Source organism: Euprymna scolopes, chromosome 30, assembly GCF_053919585.1.
Source record: "Euprymna scolopes isolate OS-2025 chromosome 30, ASM5391958v1, whole genome shotgun sequence".
NCBI classification, from domain to species: domain Eukaryota; kingdom Metazoa; phylum Mollusca; class Cephalopoda; order Sepiida; family Sepiolidae; genus Euprymna; species Euprymna scolopes.
This window is the reverse complement of record NC_136511.1, coordinates 50,556,724-50,578,690: the sequence shown is the minus strand read 5'-3', so window position 1 is coordinate 50,578,690 and position 21,967 is coordinate 50,556,724. Positions and strand designations below refer to the sequence as shown.

General features: G+C 34.2%; 1 protein-coding gene across 1 annotated transcript in view; it reads right to left on the bottom strand.

The window, feature by feature from the left end:
- LOC145254510 (uncharacterized) overlaps nt 1–8,411 on the bottom strand; it is a gene marked incomplete at its 5' end in the record, with an annotated part of 325,476 nt that extends 317,065 nt beyond the window's left edge. The window contains one exon of the mRNA XM_080113037.1: nt 8,391–8,411. Coding sequence (XP_079969163.1) covers nt 8,391–8,411 — 21 coding nt within the window. The remainder of the gene's footprint in view (nt 1–8,390) is intronic.
- Nucleotides 8,412–21,967: the final 13,556 nt, after the last annotated feature.

The following is a 21,967-nucleotide window of genomic DNA, read 5'->3' as shown; positions in this document are numbered from 1 at the left end:
TCCATATGAATTGAGCGCATCAGCTTGAATCGAAACCGAAATCAAAACTTATATATATATATATATATATATATATATATATATATATATATATATATATATATATATATATAAACTTGAGTTCCTTCAGCTATAATCGGAACCGAAACTAAAACTTATGAAGAATTCTTGATATAATTATTTATGTAAAAATAGATGACTTCAGTGCCATCAGCTATAATCGAAACCGAAACCAAAACTTATGAAGAATTCTTGGTAAAATCATTTATTGCAAGAAATGGAAGTCCATAACAATTAAACGACAATCACTCGGATGTAAGCGTGACGCACAACATAAATAACACACACACACTACCATATTAATATATAGATTACTACTACTACTACTAGTACTACTACTACTACTAATAGTTCATCATTTATATAGAAACTCAATGGCTTTGCCTATGTTTATGTGCTTCCCATGGAAAGAAAATTAAGAGCATCTACGAGGCTCGTTCCAAAAGAAAAGCATCTTATTTTTTTATTAACTCAAAATGTTGAATAACACCGAAAATGGGAGTAGTACCACTAAAATGGCGACCTTTTGTGCGCCAGACTTTATTTTTCTACATAGTCACCACTATTCTGAATGTACTTTTGCCAGCAAGGAACGGTGACTATACATGGACGTCTTTGTCATACAGGGTTCGTTTCAAAAGTAAAGCCTCCTATTATTTTTTACTGAAAATGTTGACGAGTTACAAATACGAGAGTAGTGTCATTGAAATCAGCGACCTTTTGTGTTCGAGAATTTGCTTTCCTGTATAGTCACCACCATTTGCAATAAACTTTGGCAAGGAATTCAATTACGTATCTCTGCTTCGGACGCATGCCCATTGTAGAGGCGTCTTTTTTAAAGTCTCAGTTCGTCAATATCTGCAAAAGAAAGGTGAATCTTTCAGGTCATGAACGTATAAATTCAGACATCATAAGAAAGCATTTTGATATCCCTCTGATCCATTTGGGCGAAATAAAAATATGACGCATTACGTTTTGAACATCCCTCGCCGTCATGAGTAGCATTTTTCGCTTATTTCAGAATACGAACACATTTGCCTTATTTTTCGTCATTTCTCCCGACCCAGGGCAATTTGTTTGATGGGTGCCAAACAGTTTAGAGATGTCCAATCAGAAACATTTTCTCTCCACCTTATTCTTGACTTTCCTCTGCGTCTTTTGCCTTCTAGCATATCCTCAAAGCATAACTTTGACAGGCCAGTAGTTGATCGTTTGACATGGCCAAAAGGTTTAAGGGTTTTACTTTTGATTTTATTAAATAGAGGCGGTAGAGAAGTAGTTTGACGGAGGGTGGATATTTTGTTTTTTTTTCTGATCAGGCGATTTCCCGTAATGAAACGCATTACGTGATTTTGAAACACCCCAATGCGATTGGCCAATTGTTTAGGCTACATAAATCTATTGGGGGGCATACACTTTTACTTTAACAGTTATTGGCACCCTTTTTTTTATTTTAGAATACTGCCAGAAGAGACTTGCCAAAGCGATTTTTGTAGAGGACAATTCCTCTCCGACCTTTCCTACGCTGATGACATCGCTTTTGTAAACAAATAAACTTCAAGTTTTGTCAATGTATTAGCAAGAGATAGGATTAAAATAAACCTAGAGAAAACAGCCTGTATGTGCGTAGCTAAATCACAGTTTTATCTGAACATGTCTATTCGCAGTAAACACATCAAACAGGTTACGCCCCTCGTACATAACATCTAAAAGTGTATTCGTGTGTAAAATTTACCATAGAAGATAATGAAAGGCGTTCTGAATGTCTAAGAACCTTCAAAAGGACATGTAACAGAATAATTTCCTCTAAGACTTCAAATATATCTTATGAAATTTAAATCTTATGCATATAATTTTCTGGAGAAAACAATAAAGTTGTCTTATTTCTCTAAGTGTTCTCCAAATCTAACGAAACTATGGGGCCCAAGCATGATAATGCACCAGATAATCATATTTTATTTTGTTGGCGGGGAACGAAGGATTCTCTTACCTAATCTGTTATGGCCTTGTATCACGGTTCCAGTGGACAACGCGTTTACACAGCAGGTATTTAGCAATTTGAAAAAAAGATTATTTAATATTATTTTTAATTAACATTCTCTTATATCTCATCGGAGAGAACCGAGAAACGGATCCTGCTAGTATATATGATATTTTCTAACCCATTTATGAGGTTCAAACTTCCTTCAAATGGTTTAATCTATCTTATTTTGTTGAAATCATAATATAATATAAAATAATCTGGTAAAAATCTCAATGCTACCCTCTATGCGCTGAATGTGCCCCTACCGATTTCTGACACATAGTTACCGATCCCACTTGAAACTTCAAATATATATATTTAATTGTTCTTATATAATAAACGTCAACTTAACAAATGTCTGAATTGTATAATTACGAAAGAGGTGGGCAGAGATTGGAGCTCAGACGAGTGTGTAGTTTCGATTCTACTCCACGGTAATTATTAAAATCATAGAAAATAAATTTTCCTATTTTTAATATAATATGATGTAAATTATAGATGTAGAAATATTTAGCACATCTATGTCTTTATATCTCCGTATTTGCCCCCATTTCTCTTTCTCTCTTCATCTCCTTTTTTGTATATGTCCATGTCTGTCACTAAAAACAAGGACATATTATGGAGAGCATTTTAAATATGAGTGTATTTACATGTGAATGTAGTGGAAGTAGTTCTGCGTCTCTATCTTTATGAACATTCGTTTAAAAGTATAAACAAACAACTGAATAACTCTGATGGTCAGATATCTCGCTGGCAAAATCCAGGTTGCTGTTACAGTATACTTCCCTTAATATGATATATATAATACGGGCAACGCTGGGCAACCTTGCTGATACCAAGTGCAAACTATCGGTTTCAATTGCTGATAAAATAAACTCTTCTTAGCATGATGTTTCATATGATGTCATCCTACACTTACACCCAGGCAACGCCGGATACGCTTGCTATCTCTACGTATTCTACGTATATATAAAAGACAATTTGTCAATGAATTAATATAATAAAACTATTTCAATTGCTTGTATTAAAATAATTTCAAATAATCTTCTATAATAAAATACATTACAACGCAATCACGTAATTCAATCATTTTTGGTAAAATTGTTTTCTATAATAAAAAGCATTTCGTATTGTCTTTTTTATATAATAAAGTCATTCCCTATGCATTTTATACGAAACACATCTCAGATTAATACCCACAATAAAATAATGTCTAATGTATCTTTTTTTTTTACATGGAGACCACCACTTATCAAGGCCCGGAAACCACTCGGGGATAAGGGTTATTGCGTGTACAGTAATCAATGGATTAGTACGCAGTAATCGATAGTATTGGAAATTTGATAAAGCGCCTTACTTAAGGGGGAGGTTCATCAGGAATTTGTTTATATTGGACTTGAAGACATCCAAGTTGTAGTCAGGTTGGAAACAGGCAAACGGAAGAGAGTTCCACAGGCGTGCACTTATAAGAAAGAAGCTTTGTTCATGGAATCTACGTTTTGATTTAGGCACAGATAAATAGTGGGGAAAATTATTGACAGTGGTTTCAGCTAGACAGTTGTTTATCGTGAAAGATTGGTGAGGGGGGACCAGCGATTGGAGCTCAAACGAACGCTTGCCATAGAAGTAACGATAAAACAACGTCTCTTTCTGTGGCAGAGAGGTTGCAGGGCAGAGAAAAGGGCACTCCACCCCACTAAGCCACGAAGTGTATTTTATACTCTGTCAAGGCAGGATAGGCTGTTTTTAGCAGATATAGATAGAGAATTGCATCAGTAGTGAGATATCTTCTGGAGCGGTAGAAGAACCTCACCATTTTTCCCAGCGACCTTGGCAACAGACTTGATGTACGTGTTCCACTTCAGATCAGGAGTAAAGATCAAACCCAGAAGCTTGTCAAAACAGGGAGCCTCCCGAAGACAAAAACCATCCATTTTAATTGATGCTAGATGAGGATAAGAGCGTTGATGATGTAAAGAGAGAAGATTGGTTTGACATGCATTAAAAGAAACCAGTCACCTCTTCCCCCACTGTACCACGCGCTCAAGACCAGGGGAGAGAGAATCAGAGAGAACTTTGTCATTTACGGCATTTGATGTGTTGCTATAGATGATCGTGTCATCAGCATAGATGTCAACGAATGATTTAAGTATATATATTGGGAGATCATTAATGTAGATCAGAGTTGGCCCCAGGATGGACCTCTGAGGGACTCCAGCATTAATACTGTGGGCCTCTGATTTCTGCCCATCAACCACTACTCTTATAAGCCTATCAGAGAGAAACGATTTAATAATTGAGAAAACATTTCCAGTTATACCGTAGCTGGAAATCTTGTGAAGTAGGCCTTTATGTCATACCTTATCGAAGGCCTTTGATATGTCAAGAGCAATTGCCCTAGAAAGGAAGCTTTTGTCCGGAGATTCACTAATCCTATGAGGTATAACCGTTAGCACATCTGCTGTAGATCTAGCCAATGGTCACCTGCTGCGATTTCATTGTTTAAGAGTTTCAGCACCTTCCGGTGATTTACATAACCTGCTTAAAAATGTAAACAATAACAATATCTCAATACTGCATTGATAGATAATTACGACCCTTAAGAGCATTATAGCAGTTTTCATAAAAGTACACACCCATGGAACACAACACCCTGGATCTGCTTCCCAGGTGACTATACCTTGGTTGTTAAAATTTTGCAAATTAGAATTAAGAATATTTATTATTATACTGTAAAAGTCTGAGGAAGCTACGGACGGCCAAAAAACGGCCGGGTAGCTGAAACAATAATGTAACTTAACAGAAAGATACGGTAATAAAAAATAAAACGTATATATATATATATATATATATATATATATATATATTAATCATAGTAATAATTATATATATATTAATTATAGTAATAATTATATATATATATATATATATATATATATATATATATATATATATATATATGATTGTTGAGCTGGATTAAATCCGACGATATGAAATAAAATGGAGGTGGAAGGACCTGGATACTCAACGCTTCGCCCGATTTATGCGGGCTTCTTCAAGAGGGATGGTCATTGACGAGAGAGTCGGAGGATTGGGGCTATATATAATGATGGGGGAGAGCAGCGTGTTTTCCTTATGTAAATTAGATGTCATATATACATGTATATACATTTTATGAGAAGAACTAATTAGAGTAAACTAGTGTAGTGGATTACGCCTAAAAGATAAAATATCGTAGAGATTAAAAATTGTGTTTGGAAATATAGCGGTGAAAGATTAAATAAATAAAATGATAGGAGATTACGAAAGAATTTTTTTTTTTTTTTAAATTAGAAATAATTGAATTGGGATAAAATAGCGCAGTAACTTAAAAGATGGTCTCTAAAAATAAGAATAGGAGGTGATAAAATGGAGTCTAAAAATAGATAATGATAAAATACAGTAAATAAGTAAAATAAAAATAAAATTAAGTGAAATTACGAATTTTTTTTTTTTTTCGCGTTTAACCGGTGTCTAAGTTGTTTTCTTTAATAATTATTTTCGACAGAAAGGGAGCAACGTGGAAAAAAACCTTTTCTTTGCTTAATTATATTGCTGGAATGGGAGATTATAGCTGACTCAATTAAACGTCGTGTGGATCTGTTATGTATGTGTTTAAGGAAAGTTGCTTTGTTAAAATCAAAATGGTGGTCGTTTTCCATGATGTGACAAAATATGGCGTTGAGTGTATTGTTGTTTTTTACATCTCTTTTGTGTTCATATATTCTTTTATTTAAATTACGTTGAGTTTCTCCTACGTATATTCTTCCACAATCAAGGCAGGGTATGGAATATATTCCGGCTTTGGTGTTAATGTTGGTATTAGTTATAATTTTACGTGTTATATCCCTAATTGTTAAAGAGTTTAGTTTTGTTATTTGAATGCCTGTTTTATTTAGGTTCTTATAGATTGTGTCGTTGTTTTTATTAGTTGGTAATGTTAATTGTCTGTTGTGTGTTTGGCTATTTAAGGAATGGTCTCGGTTTCGGTTATGGTAAGTTTTTAGTGCTTTTCTTTTTGTATTTGCCAAAAAATGTTGAGGGTATTGCAAGTTCATGAATGTACGTTCGATATACTCAAATTCTTCCACGATGTATTCTTCACTACATATTCTCAGGGCCCTAAGAAAAAATCCTATTAGAATATCTTTTAAATTACTGCGCTATTTTATCCCAATTCAATTATTTCTAATTTAAAAAAAAAAAAATCTTTCGTAATCTCGTATCATTTTATTTATTTAATCTTTCACCGCTATATTTCCAAACACAATTTTTAATCTCTACGATATTTTATCTTTTAGGCGTAATCCACTACACTAGTTTCCTCTAATTAGTTCTTCTCTCATAAAATGTATATACATGTATATATGACATCTAATTTACATAAGGAAAACACGCTGCTCTCCCCCATCATTATATATAGCCCCAATCCTCCGACTCTCTCGTCAATGACCATCCCTCTTGAAGAAGCCCGCATAAATCGGGCGAAGCGTTGAGTATCCAGGTCCTTCCACCTCCATTTTATTTCATATATATATATATATATATATATATATATATATATATATATATATATATATATATATATATATATGAAAGAAAAAATTAACGCCTGAATTTACCATATGAAACTCTGGCGTAAAGGATAAAGTGCTGTTTTTTAATTCTATTATTTAAGACTCCCCTTGTGCAAATTCTTGTGTTCAACAGATAAATTATCGACAAGTTACATCGTCCGAAACATTATGCTATTAAGATAAAAGATGGGTATAGTTAGTTGAATTATCCAAATAATACAAACCAGTTATATTTTATAGTAGATGCAGGATAATGATAAATATATATATATATATATATATATATATATAACATAGCGTAGACACACGTATACAAATGCATACGAAGTTACGTCACCGGTAGAGAAAAATAAAGAGGCATGGATGACGTTCGAGAACACGATCGATAAGACGATCACGTGAGGGACGTCACAGTGTTAACGAGAGAATTAGGAAGTAAAAGCGAGTTGAAGTTCATTTTTATTCTTTGTCTGCTTTACGAGTGAGTCTACAACATGTTGGTTCCCGGACAACGTGACATATATAGAGATTCTATTTAGATTATCTAGATATATTAAAATGATTTCGATTTCCTGTTTAGAATCTGGATTTATTGACGAAACATCTGAAAGGTAATTATATTGGTCGTGTTTAACTCCATACTTAAGTTCACCAATGAATTAAACACTATGCAAATACCGTGGTATGTGCGAAATGACGTTACTGCAAGGAAAAAGAAGAATACTATAAGATGGAAATAGAGAACGTTAGAGAAGACAAGCACGTTAGGGAAGAGGGCGATGTCATGGACGTAACGAAAAGTCACGCGTGTTGAAGAATGAGGTAATAAATGCCGTCGTTAACACCTCCCCTAAAAACCCAAAGAAACTAAATTTTCACCATTAAAGCAGTAAATTGAGTGTTTCCTCTTTCAATGTATTAAAACGTTGTCTTTAAATATTTAGAGAAATATGTTGGAAATCATTTTTTTGCAAATTAAAAAATAAAGAAATAAAAGATTTTTTTAACGGAGAAAAAGAAAATAAATGGTAAAGTGTAAGGCTTTAACGAACTATGCACTGGAACATTTTATATGTATTTTTGTTTTGTGTGGGCTTTTGAGTTTTTTCTTTTCCATTTTTATTTACTTACAAGCAGGTATTACATTTTTTGTAAATATTTTTTTTCAGAATATGAAGGCATGTAACAGAAAGCGTGTGGCGGCCATCTGCAAATACAGAGCCGTGTGAAAAATGACGTCACGGCAAAGAAAAAAGAAAAAGACTATAAAAAGGAGAGGGAACACGTTAGAGAAAGCGATGACGTCACAAGATGTCACGCGTAGCGGGAAAATGAGGAAATAAATATAGCTGTTACAAAAAAAGAGTCTTATTATTCTTTGTCTTAGTCTCCTTCTTTCCTTTGAAAAAATATTCACACAATTATAAAACATATATGCTTTTGTGAAATTAATTTCTATAGGGAAATTCATAAGACCTAGAAGATAATTCAAAGTATAACGCATAATCGTATATGAAATTGATCTGTAAACATATCAAAAGATTAAATCTGATTATTGCATGCATCATATAAAAAATAATTAATGTGTCCATAAACATTGAAAGTTCTTCGCAAGTTTTCTGTGATGTTTAAAACGAAGTTTTTTTTGTTCACATACAAAATTATAATAGTGGATGATTCTATTCACTTACCTTTAAATGATCTACTTGAAATTAGAAAACACACTTACCTGAAAGAAAAAACAAAAGAATTTATCAATGGAAGAAACAATCAGGTGTTACGATAAAAATAGTAACAATATATATATATATATATATATATATATATATATATATATATATATATATATGTGTATATATATTAGTGGCTTGGCAAGGCTATAGAGGAGATAACCAAGCAAAGAAATAAAACTAAGCAAAATTCATCCCAAAGCAGCAAAACTAAAGCTGGCTTGCCAGGACACTATATATACAGATGTACGCAAATTTGAATATATTTTATTGGTTTGAAAATAGTTTTTTTTAATGTTGTGATACAATTTAAACTATAGAATAGTATTATAATCTTCAAAAAGCCTGCAAATTTGTATGCAGTTTCGTCCCATAGAACCAAATATATGAGTATTTAAACATTCAATATATATATATATATATATATATATATATATATATATATATATATATATATATATATACACACACACACATACACACACACACACATATATATATATATATATATATATATATATATATATATATACATTTTACGTTCAGAATATATGGGCAGAAGAAGTACAAACGTGTTTTCACCATTATGATGGAGAACACATTGGAGCATTTCTTCTCAAATATGTTGAAATCGTCGTCTTCGTCCACTACGACGAATTTTACGGAACCTGAAATTTTTGACATTCTTTTCGAGAATCATATTTGGTTGGTTGTTTTGTTTTACGGCATATCAACCCGTTTCAGGTTATTTAATGCCGAATCTGGTGATTTCGAAGAACGATTATTTAATATAGTGTATTTTTTTTAAGTCGTATTCTATTTAATCCATAGTTGGGACCCTTACAGGTACTACCACTCCGGGTCAGAGTGGACCTGGGAGCAATGGGAATTAAATGGTGGCTCCACACTCCCTAAGGCCTGCAAGGTGGGGCCTCACCATCGGATATAGTTTAAGGTCATATCCAGGACCGACAATCATATTTCCTTATCGATATAACCGATTAAACTATGCGGCTTAAATAGTTTCCAAAGGAGCAAGTTTCATGGGAATATCTAATTCACAAGCGGTTCACAGTCGCAGGTATATCCCGGAAATAAAATAAGAAGATATCATGTTGTTGTAGTTTTTGCAGAGAGGTGTTGAAGTCCTCCTACATACAGCGTTTTGTATTCTCAAATGCTCACCCGTCTGGTACCGACCAGGCTCAACGTTGTTTAACGTTGGTGATCTGAAGAGTACTGGAGTGTCAACGTGCTTGTTAATCGATTTAAGTTAAGGCATAGTGACATTTATTTACTTATACGAGGGACGTTCCAAAAGTAATGCTTCTTATTTTTTATTCCGCTGAAATGGATTTGTAGGGATTCAAAACTGAATTGCTGTGACGACTGAACACGCATCTATGGCCTGAAAATTTAATTTTTCTATATCAGATATTGACAGTCTGAGACTCTAAGAAAGCTAACTCTGTCATAGACGTGCGTCAGAAGCAGAGATACGTCATGGAATTCCTCCACGCAGAAAAAAATGTGACCGATCAACATTCATCGACGCCTGTTGAACGCTTACGAAGCCGATTCAGTTGATGTCATCACAGGTAGGAGATGGGTCGATCGATTTCAGAGTGGCGACAGAGATGTGAATGATAAAACTGGTTCGGGACTCTTACGACCGATGCATCAACAGAGACTGACAAATGTCCATTTAGAATGGTGGTGACTATGGATAAAAATAAATTCTGGAACAGTGTGACGCGTAATGATTACTGGTGTGTTACAAGTTGTTTTAGGTGGCAGACACCTTTCATATCGTTATAAACGAAGTTGTTTGTATTGATAAATTATTACTAAGGATGTGACAACAGTTTATTCTTTTCATTGTTTTGACTCTTGAATATACAGGGTGTCCATAAAGTTACTATACAGTCTTACAAGTTACTATACACACACCCTGTAATATATTAACAGTACAGTAAGATATTGCATTAAAATATTTATTTGTAACAAAAGAAATAAAAAGAAATAACACCTTTATGTTTATAAAAATCTCAGAAAATACACGTGTTACATCCGAAAAGACTGTAACAATCAAGGCAAACAATTTCTATGACAAATATTCAAATTGGAGGCCTTCAGCTCCAATACATTCTCGACAACGTGACACCACACTCTGACAAACTTTGATGCACAAGTCACGATCAAGGTTGGCAAATACATCAATAACAAATTGTCGAAGATCTTCAACACTTCTTGGCTTTCTCGAATACACAGAGTATTTGATGACTCCCCAGACAAAGAAGTCCATTGGCGTTATGTCTGGAGATCGTGGAGGAAATTCAATGGGCCCTCGCCTGCCGATCCATTTATCAGGAAATGTCTCATCCAGTATAAACTATTAATAATACATTAAAACAATAAGACTGTATAGTAACTTTACGGACACCCTGTATATCTGTTAATATCTTATATGTTTTTTTTATATATATAGACGGGTGTGGTTCTCAGTTGATTAAGTGTGTCTAACCGTGTCGGATATATACCCGAGAGCCAAAAGAATGAAAGAATATTCTCTTCTAACAGCCTTAATTATTACTTATTAACATGATGTTAACGCTAAAATATAAAAAAAGAACACAAAAAAAAAAAAAAAAAAAAAAAATGTGTAATAAATCGTTTGTTTAAATTTTCGGGTATTTTTAATTTTTCGATAATAATAAAGACGAGGTAATGAATAGGCGATAGGCGACAAGAATAGGCCATTTTATTTCGAGAGTGGGTATAGGAATATATTTGTTAAGTAAAAAAAAATTGGAAGCGTAAAATAAACCTTTTATAAATAAACGTTTTCACCTACCTTTAAATTGTAACCCAATGTTTTTTTTATGGGGAATCATGTTTGAATTGTAAGATATATCCGCCATATTATTTTAACCTTTTGGTTGGTTAGCGAGATTTCTTTTTTTCTCAGCCAATCAGAATATAGCTAGGTTTATGCCTTGCATCAACACCAATTTATTTAATCAAATGTGTTCGGAATATTCCACTTAAGTTTATTGGTAAGCACATGATGATAACGGCCGAAGCGAATTACGATATTAATATAAAGATTAGTAAGCGTTGATTTATGATTTATATCGTCTATGTATCTCATTCACAGAGTTTTTGTTAATAATTTTTATTTAATATTTAGATTTTTAAAAATAAGTTTTAATTGGTAAAAATTAAAAAAAAAATGATTAAATAGGATAAAAGTTTGCTTTGATGTATTTTTCTAAATTTTAGATTCAATTTATCCTTAATTATGTACTAGTTTCTTTTTCGTTTTTTTTGTACTCATGTTCACACCTTACAAAGCATATCGCCACTTGGACGTAAGGGGCTACTATTTGGGGCCATGTCTAGGAAAGATTAACGAGATATTTGTTTATGTTGCATTTAAACTTCTGCATATCAGTACAGCCAGGGAAGCAAGCAGTAGGAAGGTAATTCTAATGTTTAGCTGTTCAAGGGAAGAAACTGCTGGAATAGAAAAGCTTTCTGGTATTTAGGGACAACAACAGTGAAGGGGTGAGGTCTTATTGCTCAGCGGGTTTGTCGAGGATATGTACGTCGAGGGGGTAAAGTTCACCGGTTGTAAAGTCTTTCTGCAGTTATCAACTTCGTACGTGTGTGAACTGGGATTTTCTTTCTTAAACAGCATTAAAAATAAAAAATGTAAAGAAAAAATGTGTAAGATTTAAAAACATTGAAGAATAGTTAAGAGTATGTCTCTCTCGCATTCGCCCACATATTGCAGCAATTGTAAAGAAGCACTAGACACAACTGCCGTTCACCATTATTATCCTGTACCATTATCATTCACCGTTATCATTATGTACCAGGTACTGAATACAGTATATGTTTTATTCTTGTGAATAAACATTTTCCTTATATGAGCGTCTTTATTTTTATTATTTAATTGCAAAAAGGTTTTATGTGTTGAAAATATTCTCTTTTTGTGATAGGTGTGCCGCTAAAACTTAAGCAGTTTAATAGTGTGCCACCATGTAAAAACGGTTGAAAATCATTGTTTTACATAACGCGGAGTGTTTTGAGCGGGGAGGAGGAATCAGATACTATTTTTTTAGTTTTTGGCATCACTCGACCAAGGATTGAACTTTGGTCTCCCGACTCAGTTACGAATACGTTCACCATTATGCAAATGAGTCGGTTAATCAAAACTAAATAAGAAAAAAAAGCAACCTAAAATTCGAATCGAGTTTCATTATTAAACTTGCAATATGAAGTTAATACATCTCAGTCTCCTTGGATTATTTCAAAGAGTTTTTAGAGGAAATGAAATAGCTACATGTTTTCATTTGAAAATCTAAACGTGATAGATTACATTACTATTATTAATATTATTACATTTAATCAATACGGCATAGTTGCGTTGACACATCGGTTCTCGTCAGATCACAGAAGTTAAGCAATATTGAACCTGGTTAGTACCAGATGGGTGACCATTTAGGAATTCTAGGTGCTGTATGTGCTCTCCGCTTATCTCGGCATTTGTTTCCAATAGCTTTGTACATGCAATTCAATTGCCATTGGTATTTAATAATGTCGACTTAGGAGAGGTGTGGTTGAAGATTGTGCACCTCCTGCCACAAAAATTACACGCGCAGGCACCCCTTCGTGGGTATCCATAGTCTGTTAAAGACTGACGGACCACCTACATTTAATCAGTTTTAATTCAGTACAAAGTAAACAACATTTCTGGTTCCTTAACTTTTTCTTCATTCTCGACATAATGTTGAGTGTCAAAAAAGGGGATATCATGTATCATTTTTTTTTCAAGTCTTTGGCATCATTTAACCGAGGATTGAACCGCGGTTTCCCGGCTCATAAGCAAACTCTTACCATTATGTAAAATGGGCCGATTAACATAATTAAATAGCGAAAAATAAGACAGTCGAATTGAGTCACGTTGTTAAAATCACACTATATAACCATTCCGATAACAGAGAAAGGTTATGCAAGGTAAGAAGATTTGTCAATTCTTTAGTATTTTTTAGCTGCACAAGTGCGAGGTATTGTTCTGTGTGCGTGTAGGTAACCATTGTTCACCGTGTATTATTCTTGCTAGAACATATCTTTTTCTTCATTGTTTCATCCACAAAATACGGCACGTGCGTCGGAAACAATAAGGTAATTGAGCAAGACGTGGAATTACAATGGCAATTAGTTTATTAGTTGTGTGTCTGGAGGCAGACATTAATAGATGGCGAGAATAGGCAAGACCACGTTAAAAAACCGGTTCTCATTAAGTCATCGAAATTTAGCGACTCTGACCTAGCCAGTACCAGATGGATAACCATTTGGGAATACTATGCGTTGTATGTGGGAGGACAGCTAAACTTCTGTGCAAAAAAAAAAGACAATGGCAGTCATAAATGCTTGTGGGACCTGTGGAAATTCCACACCAGAATCTTTCATACGAAATATATTGCTGCTGGGCATTCTTTGGACATTCAGTGTGAATGGAGATTTCGCGATATTATTGTACCTATTTACTATGCCTCCCCACGAGACAGAGTTAGACACCAGGGTCGTTTTTTAACGTGGAGAAAAGGTACAAAAATAAAAATTGTCTCAGTCGTGAAGGATTTCTCCTCCACCGAAAGAGAACAAGAAATGGAAGTGCAGCATCTGAAGAACAGATGGTATTTATTTGCTCCCCCACTGAGCAAATTAGGCACAAGGCCGTTTTTAATGTGAGGTAAAAACCAGCTCCCCTAAAAGGGGTCACTCTGGTTACCAAAAATAATAATTGTCCCAGTATAGAGGGTTTCCCCTCCATTGACTGGTACAAATTATCTTAAGTGCAGCATCTGAAGAACAGATGGTATTTATTTGCTCCCCCACTGAGCAAATTAGGCACAAGGCCGTTTTTAATGTGAGGTAAAAACCAGCTCCCCTAAAAGGGGTCACTCTGGTTACCAAAAATAATAATTGTCCCAGTATAGAGGGTTTCCCCTCCATTGACTGGTACAAACTATCTTAAGTGCAGCATCTGAAGAACAGATACTACACTTTGATCTTGACCAAAATTTGCGATATTATTGTAGCCCTTTTGTTAAAAATGTAAAAGTATTTATCTAAGTAATATGGTTAATGTACTTTCGGAATATATCTGGTTATTACGGTTTATCTCCAATACTCCTATAGGAGTCTGTGACATATTTCCATTGTCTGGATGCCCGGCGCGAATGGAAACCCCACGATTAGACAGAAGAGATACTAAACTGGGATCCTAATCAGAAGACCAAGAAAGAATATTTTCGTTTTATGTACGACCTAAAAGCAACATCATTTATTTTATTTTATATTATTTCATTTTATTTTACATTGCGTCTCCGGTGATCGGGAGACTCCTCGGCCTAACGTTCACAGGAAACATGAGTTGGAAAAATTACATTGAGAGCATTGCCAGAACCGCTGCGAAAAAGGTAGGCTCTCTCTACCGTGCGAGAAAGCTACTAACACCCGAAAGTATCCTGTACGTCTATAAGGCCACCATTCGCCCGTGTATGGAGTATTGTTGTCATATTTGGGCTGGTGCATCTGCTACTAGTCTCTCACTCCTAGACAAGATTAAAAAAAGAGTCGCCAACCTGATAGGTCCTGAACTGTCATCTAAGCTTCAGCCTCTGTCCCATCGACGAAATGTAGCATCCCTCTGCCTGTTCTACAAGTACTTTAACGGTGAATGATCCGACGAACTGCAACCACTTGTACCCCCTCGATGTAAATACACCCGACAAACCTGACAAGCAGCAAAATCCCACCCCTTCACAGTTGAGATCCCTAGATGTAAGAGAGCTATCTACTCCAGTAGTTTCTTCCCCAGAACTGCTGGACTTTGGAATTTCCTTCCGAGCGTCTACTTCCCCAACTGTACTGACATGCAGAAGTTCAAGTGTAACGTGAACCGACATCTTGCTGCCCAACTCCCCACATAGTACGCTTGTAGCTTATGTCCCTGATAGTAGCCCTCTACATCAAAGTGGCAATGTGCCTTGTTTGGGGTGAAAATGTATTCAAAAAAAGATAGAAAGTATTAACATACTACAAACATAAAATTAGCGTATCTATATATCAATAATTAAATGTTTGTCGTATGTTATCACCTATTATCCTCCTTTTTAATATATAGGATCTTCTGACTAAATAATTTATAATATGGGACCCGTGTTGTACGTACTTACATAGATACTACACTACGGTATTAATATGTAGATGTTTTTAATATGGTCTTCAGTATAGCATTTTTCTTCATTTTCTTTGATGCTACGAAAAAAAAAGGCCCAAGACTGGACCGGAAGTAGATAAATGACTTTATCTTGGTACTTAATTGCAGAGAGAATTACAAAAATGGTCAAAAAGTGATTGTATTTCTTTTCCGAAAGATAAACAGTTATTTTCCATTTAGACATGTGCAGATTAAAAGTATTTCTTGCTGGTGAAATACAATAAAGTAAGGGGTATTTAGATTTTTTTTAGTTTAAAATTAAAAATACATAACAATATGTAAAAGTGTCATCCTATTTCTTAATTATTATTATCAATCTTAAGACAAATCTTTAAATAAGTTTTATTATAATGATGAATTATTTTTTGTTTTAACTGTATGTCTACTTAATGTCTAAAAAACGCGCATGTCTATCGTAGGAAGTTGAAAAAATATTTATTAACCTGTTTAACAAACAATTTTGTCGTAAAAGCGAAAATGTGTGTATGTATGTATGTGTGTTTGTATGTGCGGTAAAAACTTTCGACAGACAGAACAAAAATTAACAGACTTGGTATCATATTGAAGCTCAACACTCCGGACGACAAATATCGAAATATTGGCCAAAAACTTTAATTTTTTTCACCTTGAAATCAACAATTTTCTACAGGGGGCAGCAAAAACCGTCCTCTCATGACGAGATCAGTTCTACGCATGCGTCAGACAACGTCATGACCTGATTTAGTTTAAATAATTGAAGAACTGAGAGAATTTCATGTACGGGGTGTTAGCTCAGTTGGTTAGAGCGTTGGTTTATTATCTAAACGTTTTGGGTTCAAATCGTGGTGTGATATTTTTTTTCGATTTTTAAAATTTTAATATTGAAGCAGTGTTATTTACCCATTTTTTCACGCAACGTTCGTTTTTCTGTTTTTTTTACTTCGCTTATTCTTAGGTTTTCATTAACACCTCCACCCCCGCCCGACCACACACACCCAAAAACACCCGGGTACCCACCGATTTGTTAAATTTTAATATCGAAACAGGCCTATTTAAGCCATTTTTCACGTGTATTTTTTTGGTTTTTATTTTTCAGATTTTTAAAAGCAGTTTTAACGTTCGTTTTTCTGTTTTCTTTTTTGTTTTTGTTTTTTTCGATTTTTACATTTAACACCGTTCTTTTGCCTTACGTTAGTTTTTTTGTGTTTTTTTCGATGTTTTGATTACCCCCCCCACCGCCCGGGTACCCCCGCTTAAGTTTTAACGTTCGTTTTTCTGTTTTCTCTTTTTACTTCGCTTATTCTTAGCTTTTCATTAACACCCCAACCCCCTCCAAACACTCGGACAACGCCGGGTACCCCCCGCTAGTCTATTATATAAAGGGCAAAAAATCTGTTTAAATGTATGTACGTATGTATGTATGTCTGCCTAAAACTTTCGACAGAGGCGACAGATTTACACAAGATTGGTATCCTTTTGAAGAACTACCCTTCACACGACAAATATCGAAAAGTTGGCTAAAAACATTAATTCCTTCACCCTCAACTGGGCGCTTTTCTACAGGGAGGCGTAGCAAAAAATCATTCCGTCATGACGATCTCGTCAAACACGCATGCGCAAAAAGTTCTTTCTTGAATTAGTTTCATTATAAAAAAGACCTAACTTCGCTGATGCGATCATAGACAAGTCGTTATAGTGGCAGCGTCGTTATCTTACGATTGCACGTTCTAGCCTAGATATCAGATATATCCTTTTTCTAGCCTAGATATCAAATATATCCTTTTTCAATTTTTAAAGTTTTAATATTGAAACAGCGTTATTTATGCCATTTTAACGTTCGTTTTTGTTTTATTATTCCACCACGTTCGCTGTTTTTTTTTTGTTTTTCCGAATTTTTAAAGAAGTTTTAACATTTAAACATGGTTATTTATGCCATTGCTTTTCTTCGCTTATTTTTTATTTTGCATCACGTTCGCTGTTTTTTTGTTTTAGTTTTCCAGATTCAAAAATAGTTGTACTATTTAAACGAGGTTATTACGCTCGCTTATTCTTTATTTTCCATTTCGTTTTGATTCACTTCACCTCACCCAGGCAATGCCGGGTTCCTCCGCTAGTAATAAATACAAGTTTTTGTTAAGTTATCAGTCATAATTTTTTTATTAATAAATTAATTATAATAGTTATCAGTCATAATTTTTTAGCTAGTTTTCGATAAACATTCTAGCATGTTATCGTATGCACATTGGCAAAAGAGCTCGGGCTTGTATAACAAGAAAAAGAAAAAAAAGGTTGGAAAATTAAAAAGTCGACACCAAAAATGACGGGCGTATAAAGTCGAAGACAGGAAATGGCTGTCTACGGTGTATAGTGGCGCAGAAAGAAAAAGCGACCAGGGAAAATAGACATGTGGTCCCGCAGTGACAGCGAGAGACTCTTTAAGTTGGTGTCAAAACGAGTGTAAGAAAAACGGCAATAAACGACTTGTATTAAAAAAGAAAGAAAAGTCGAGCCGGATTTATTTATTTTAGGTTGTTTGTTCCTGTTACGTTACAAAAGTCATTCTGGCATGAAGAGACTTCAACAGTAAAGTGATTTGGTTTTATACCTTGTATTAACCAGGAGTATTTACGTTGAGCGTTGAGGTGGCAGAAGTGTTATCAGTTCATCAAGCACATTACTTGTCAGATATTCACAATTATGTAACACTTCAGCGATGGGACAGAGGTTCGAGCTTGTGCGATAGTGCGAGGTCTATTAGATTAGATACTTTATTCTGAACCTTATCTTATAGTGACGGATAAATGGTAGCTATACGAGCCATGATCTTTAGACAGCCTGATCAGGTAGTTATGTAGTTTCGGTTACAGATAGATATCAATTCTCTCTTCTAATCAGATAGGTTTGTTCGGTACACGCACACACAAACAATAAAAAAAAAAATAAAAACAATAGCGCAAACCAAACAATGTAAAATATTTGCTTATCCGAGAGGAAGACAAGAGAAGTTTTCTTTTTAGCCCAAAACAAGAATTTACTGCCCGAGTTTGACAGTTTTTCCTTTCCCGTCTTTTTTCGCCGTGCAAATAATATATTACGCTGGCTCCATCTGCGACCGCCCAAGAGACAGATAAAGAAATGTTCTCGGGGAAAACAAAAACCTGTCGGGTGGAACGGAGCGTCTGGAAACATACGCACGCATTTGGTAAAGAATTAGCAAAAGTAATGCTCTCAGCGCCAATTCTTGGACAGGTTTACGCAAGTCTTCCTAATATTTTGAACTCAACCGAATTCTTTATTGGTTGTGGAATTAGCCAGCTATACTACAACGCCGTGTCAAAAAATTGGGTACAAGTTCTGCAGATAGATTCAACAATACAGTTCAGCAATCCATCACTTCTATAATAAAGAGCGATATATATATATATATATATTTGTAGAAATATATTTCTCGTATTATATATCCATCCTTATATAAAAAGCTCAATGTGATTACAGAGCAATATATAGAATAAATTACAAAAATTTATATTCCAAATTTCATGATGTTGACAATCTTATAGTTTGTTCCTTGAAATCAGTTGATTTATACAATTCTTGACAGTATCTGTTTCGTAGCGCAAAATCAATCACTTAATTATGATATCAATTAGTGAATCTATTATGCCCTTAACTCATCAGAAGGAATAGCAATAATCAATCCGTCAAAAGGAATTGAAATGTGATTTGACATGGTAAAAATCCGAAAATTGGAAGAGAAGCTGCAGTTACCTTTATATTTTTCCATTACGCCATATTGAATTTAAGTGATTGATTTTGTCAACATCATGAATTTTGGAATATAAATTTTTGTCATTTGTTATATATATATATATATATATATATATATATATATATATATATATATAGCACTGTATGTGGATGACTATAATGCTCCTCATCTTTAGTTGAGCATATTGAGAAGTGATACACGAATTCCCATTAGCATATAAGCGAGGCTCTTTGTGTAAAAAAATCGAGCGGAGGTATTTCGGACGATGTCAAAACATCGTTATACTCACTACTCGTTCAGCAGCCGCCAATAGCATAATGGTTAAGAGCCCTGATTGCCGTACAGACGGTCGGGTTTCAATCCTGGCTTGAGGTAGTGGCCTGTCTAGCCGCACTGATGAGCTGTGAAACAGCGACACATTACTGTATGTGGATGACTATATATATATATATGATGATTGCAACGTCTTTTCAGATGAGTGCCACTCCCTCAGACATTTAAAATCCACGAGCCCTACAAATATGATGTTACAGAGTCTTAGCTTTGTACGACAGCTAAGTCTCTCTCTCGGTTCAAAATGTTAAGATCCAGCAACAAGCAAGAGCAAGATAGCCAGCAACAAATTAAACTGCAGACCAGCTTAATGCGGGTAATCGTCTTCCGCTTTATGGTTTTTTAAATCAGAGATTTGCTTCTCTTAGAAAGGTTGCCTTCACCACGGCTTACGGGAACCCTCTCCACCCCAATACACATATACACACACACAAATATACACGGTGCTAGTTGGCCGTTGACCCAGAAAAAGAGTTCATTCGCCCTTTGGAAGGTCTTGTTTTTAATCCTTCAGGGAAACTAGCCGCCCTCCTCATCAAACAAGTCTGTATATATATATATATATATATATATATATATATATATATATATATATATATATATATATATACGTACATATATATATGTGTGTGTGTATATATACATATATATATATATATCCTTGTCCCTTGTTCTAATTTAGGAAGATTTTAATCGACAACCCGTCTACACTTAAACATCCCAAGCATTACTAATAAAAACTAGAACCTACTATTAACAAATGAAGCATGCATGGTTCCCCTGCTGTGAGTGAACAAGGCATAAATGATGATTAAGCCCCCAAAACTGCTAAATAGACATACACAGAAAATTTTAGACAAATATGGTAAAATAGTCCCAAAAATGGAGTGTTTTTGTTAGCCCTAAAGAGCCCCTGGAACACACCCAGGAGTTATCGCGAAGTATAGGCAAACAAAATTATATAGAAATCAGTTAGTTACAACTTTTCAGAAAGTTTTATAAAAATCGAAGCCATCAATTTTTTTTTTGATAAGCACAAAATGCCAATTTTAGCCATTTTTACCCGGAAGGCACCCTTAGGGGAGCAACCAGAGTTTTTCCGGAAAATCCGTTCTATAACTTTTTTGCTCGTATCATGTTTAATGTTTGTGCCAAATTTCCAAAAATTCAAAGTCGTAGTTATTGAGAAAAGTGCGGATAGACGAACGAACGAACGGACTAGGATGAATTTACAGGTCCACCTTCCTTTTGTCGGGGTATTAATAAAATAAACTTTACCGAATGTTATAATATCCTGAAATGTTTATAATATTATTAAAATAATCAACAAATGAAAAAACATACACATACACCTTTATATATATATATATATATATATATATATATATATATATATATATATATATATATATATATATATATCCCCTTCCTTCCTTCTCTTCAAAAAATGCCCCATTGCCAAAAGTGTGCTTATTCATAAAGTCTGAAGAAATGCTGATTTTGAAAATTTTCAAACGACATAATGTGTGAAATTGTCGAACTGGACATGGAAACAATTGTAACGTAAATTGAAATACACTTTTTGCTGCCACCACCACCTTGTTTTGAAGTCTTGTTTTTGCTTACACAGTTTATATATATATACCATGAAACACTGTTTCGGGAATTTAACAACAAACCAGAATCTTAGATCATGGCTCCCCAGCAGTGTTGATCAAACACCATCTCCACTCAACAAAAGAATAAAAAAAATGTTCCGGATAATTGATCCATTTTTAAAAAAAATATTTTTGCTCCAGATTAATTAGGCTAATCTATTCATGTTATATAAAAACAATTCTTGCCTGCGACATTCGTCTTTATTTCAAAATACATATAAAGTATTACTATTTTATTTTTCAAAATGTACTGCATTTATATAATAATGATATATAATAATTCTGTGAAACTAAATTGTAATATATATTTTGACAAACTACTATATATATATATATCTGTATGTTTGTATATGTGTGTATGAAGCAAAGATGGAAACCTAGATGAATTTCAACATAATATGGTCATATTTATTTTTTTTAAAGACAAATTCAATATTAACATAAAATATTGATTGTTCTACGTAAACAAAACAGGCGAGAGAAATATGTTGAAAGAACTGATTGT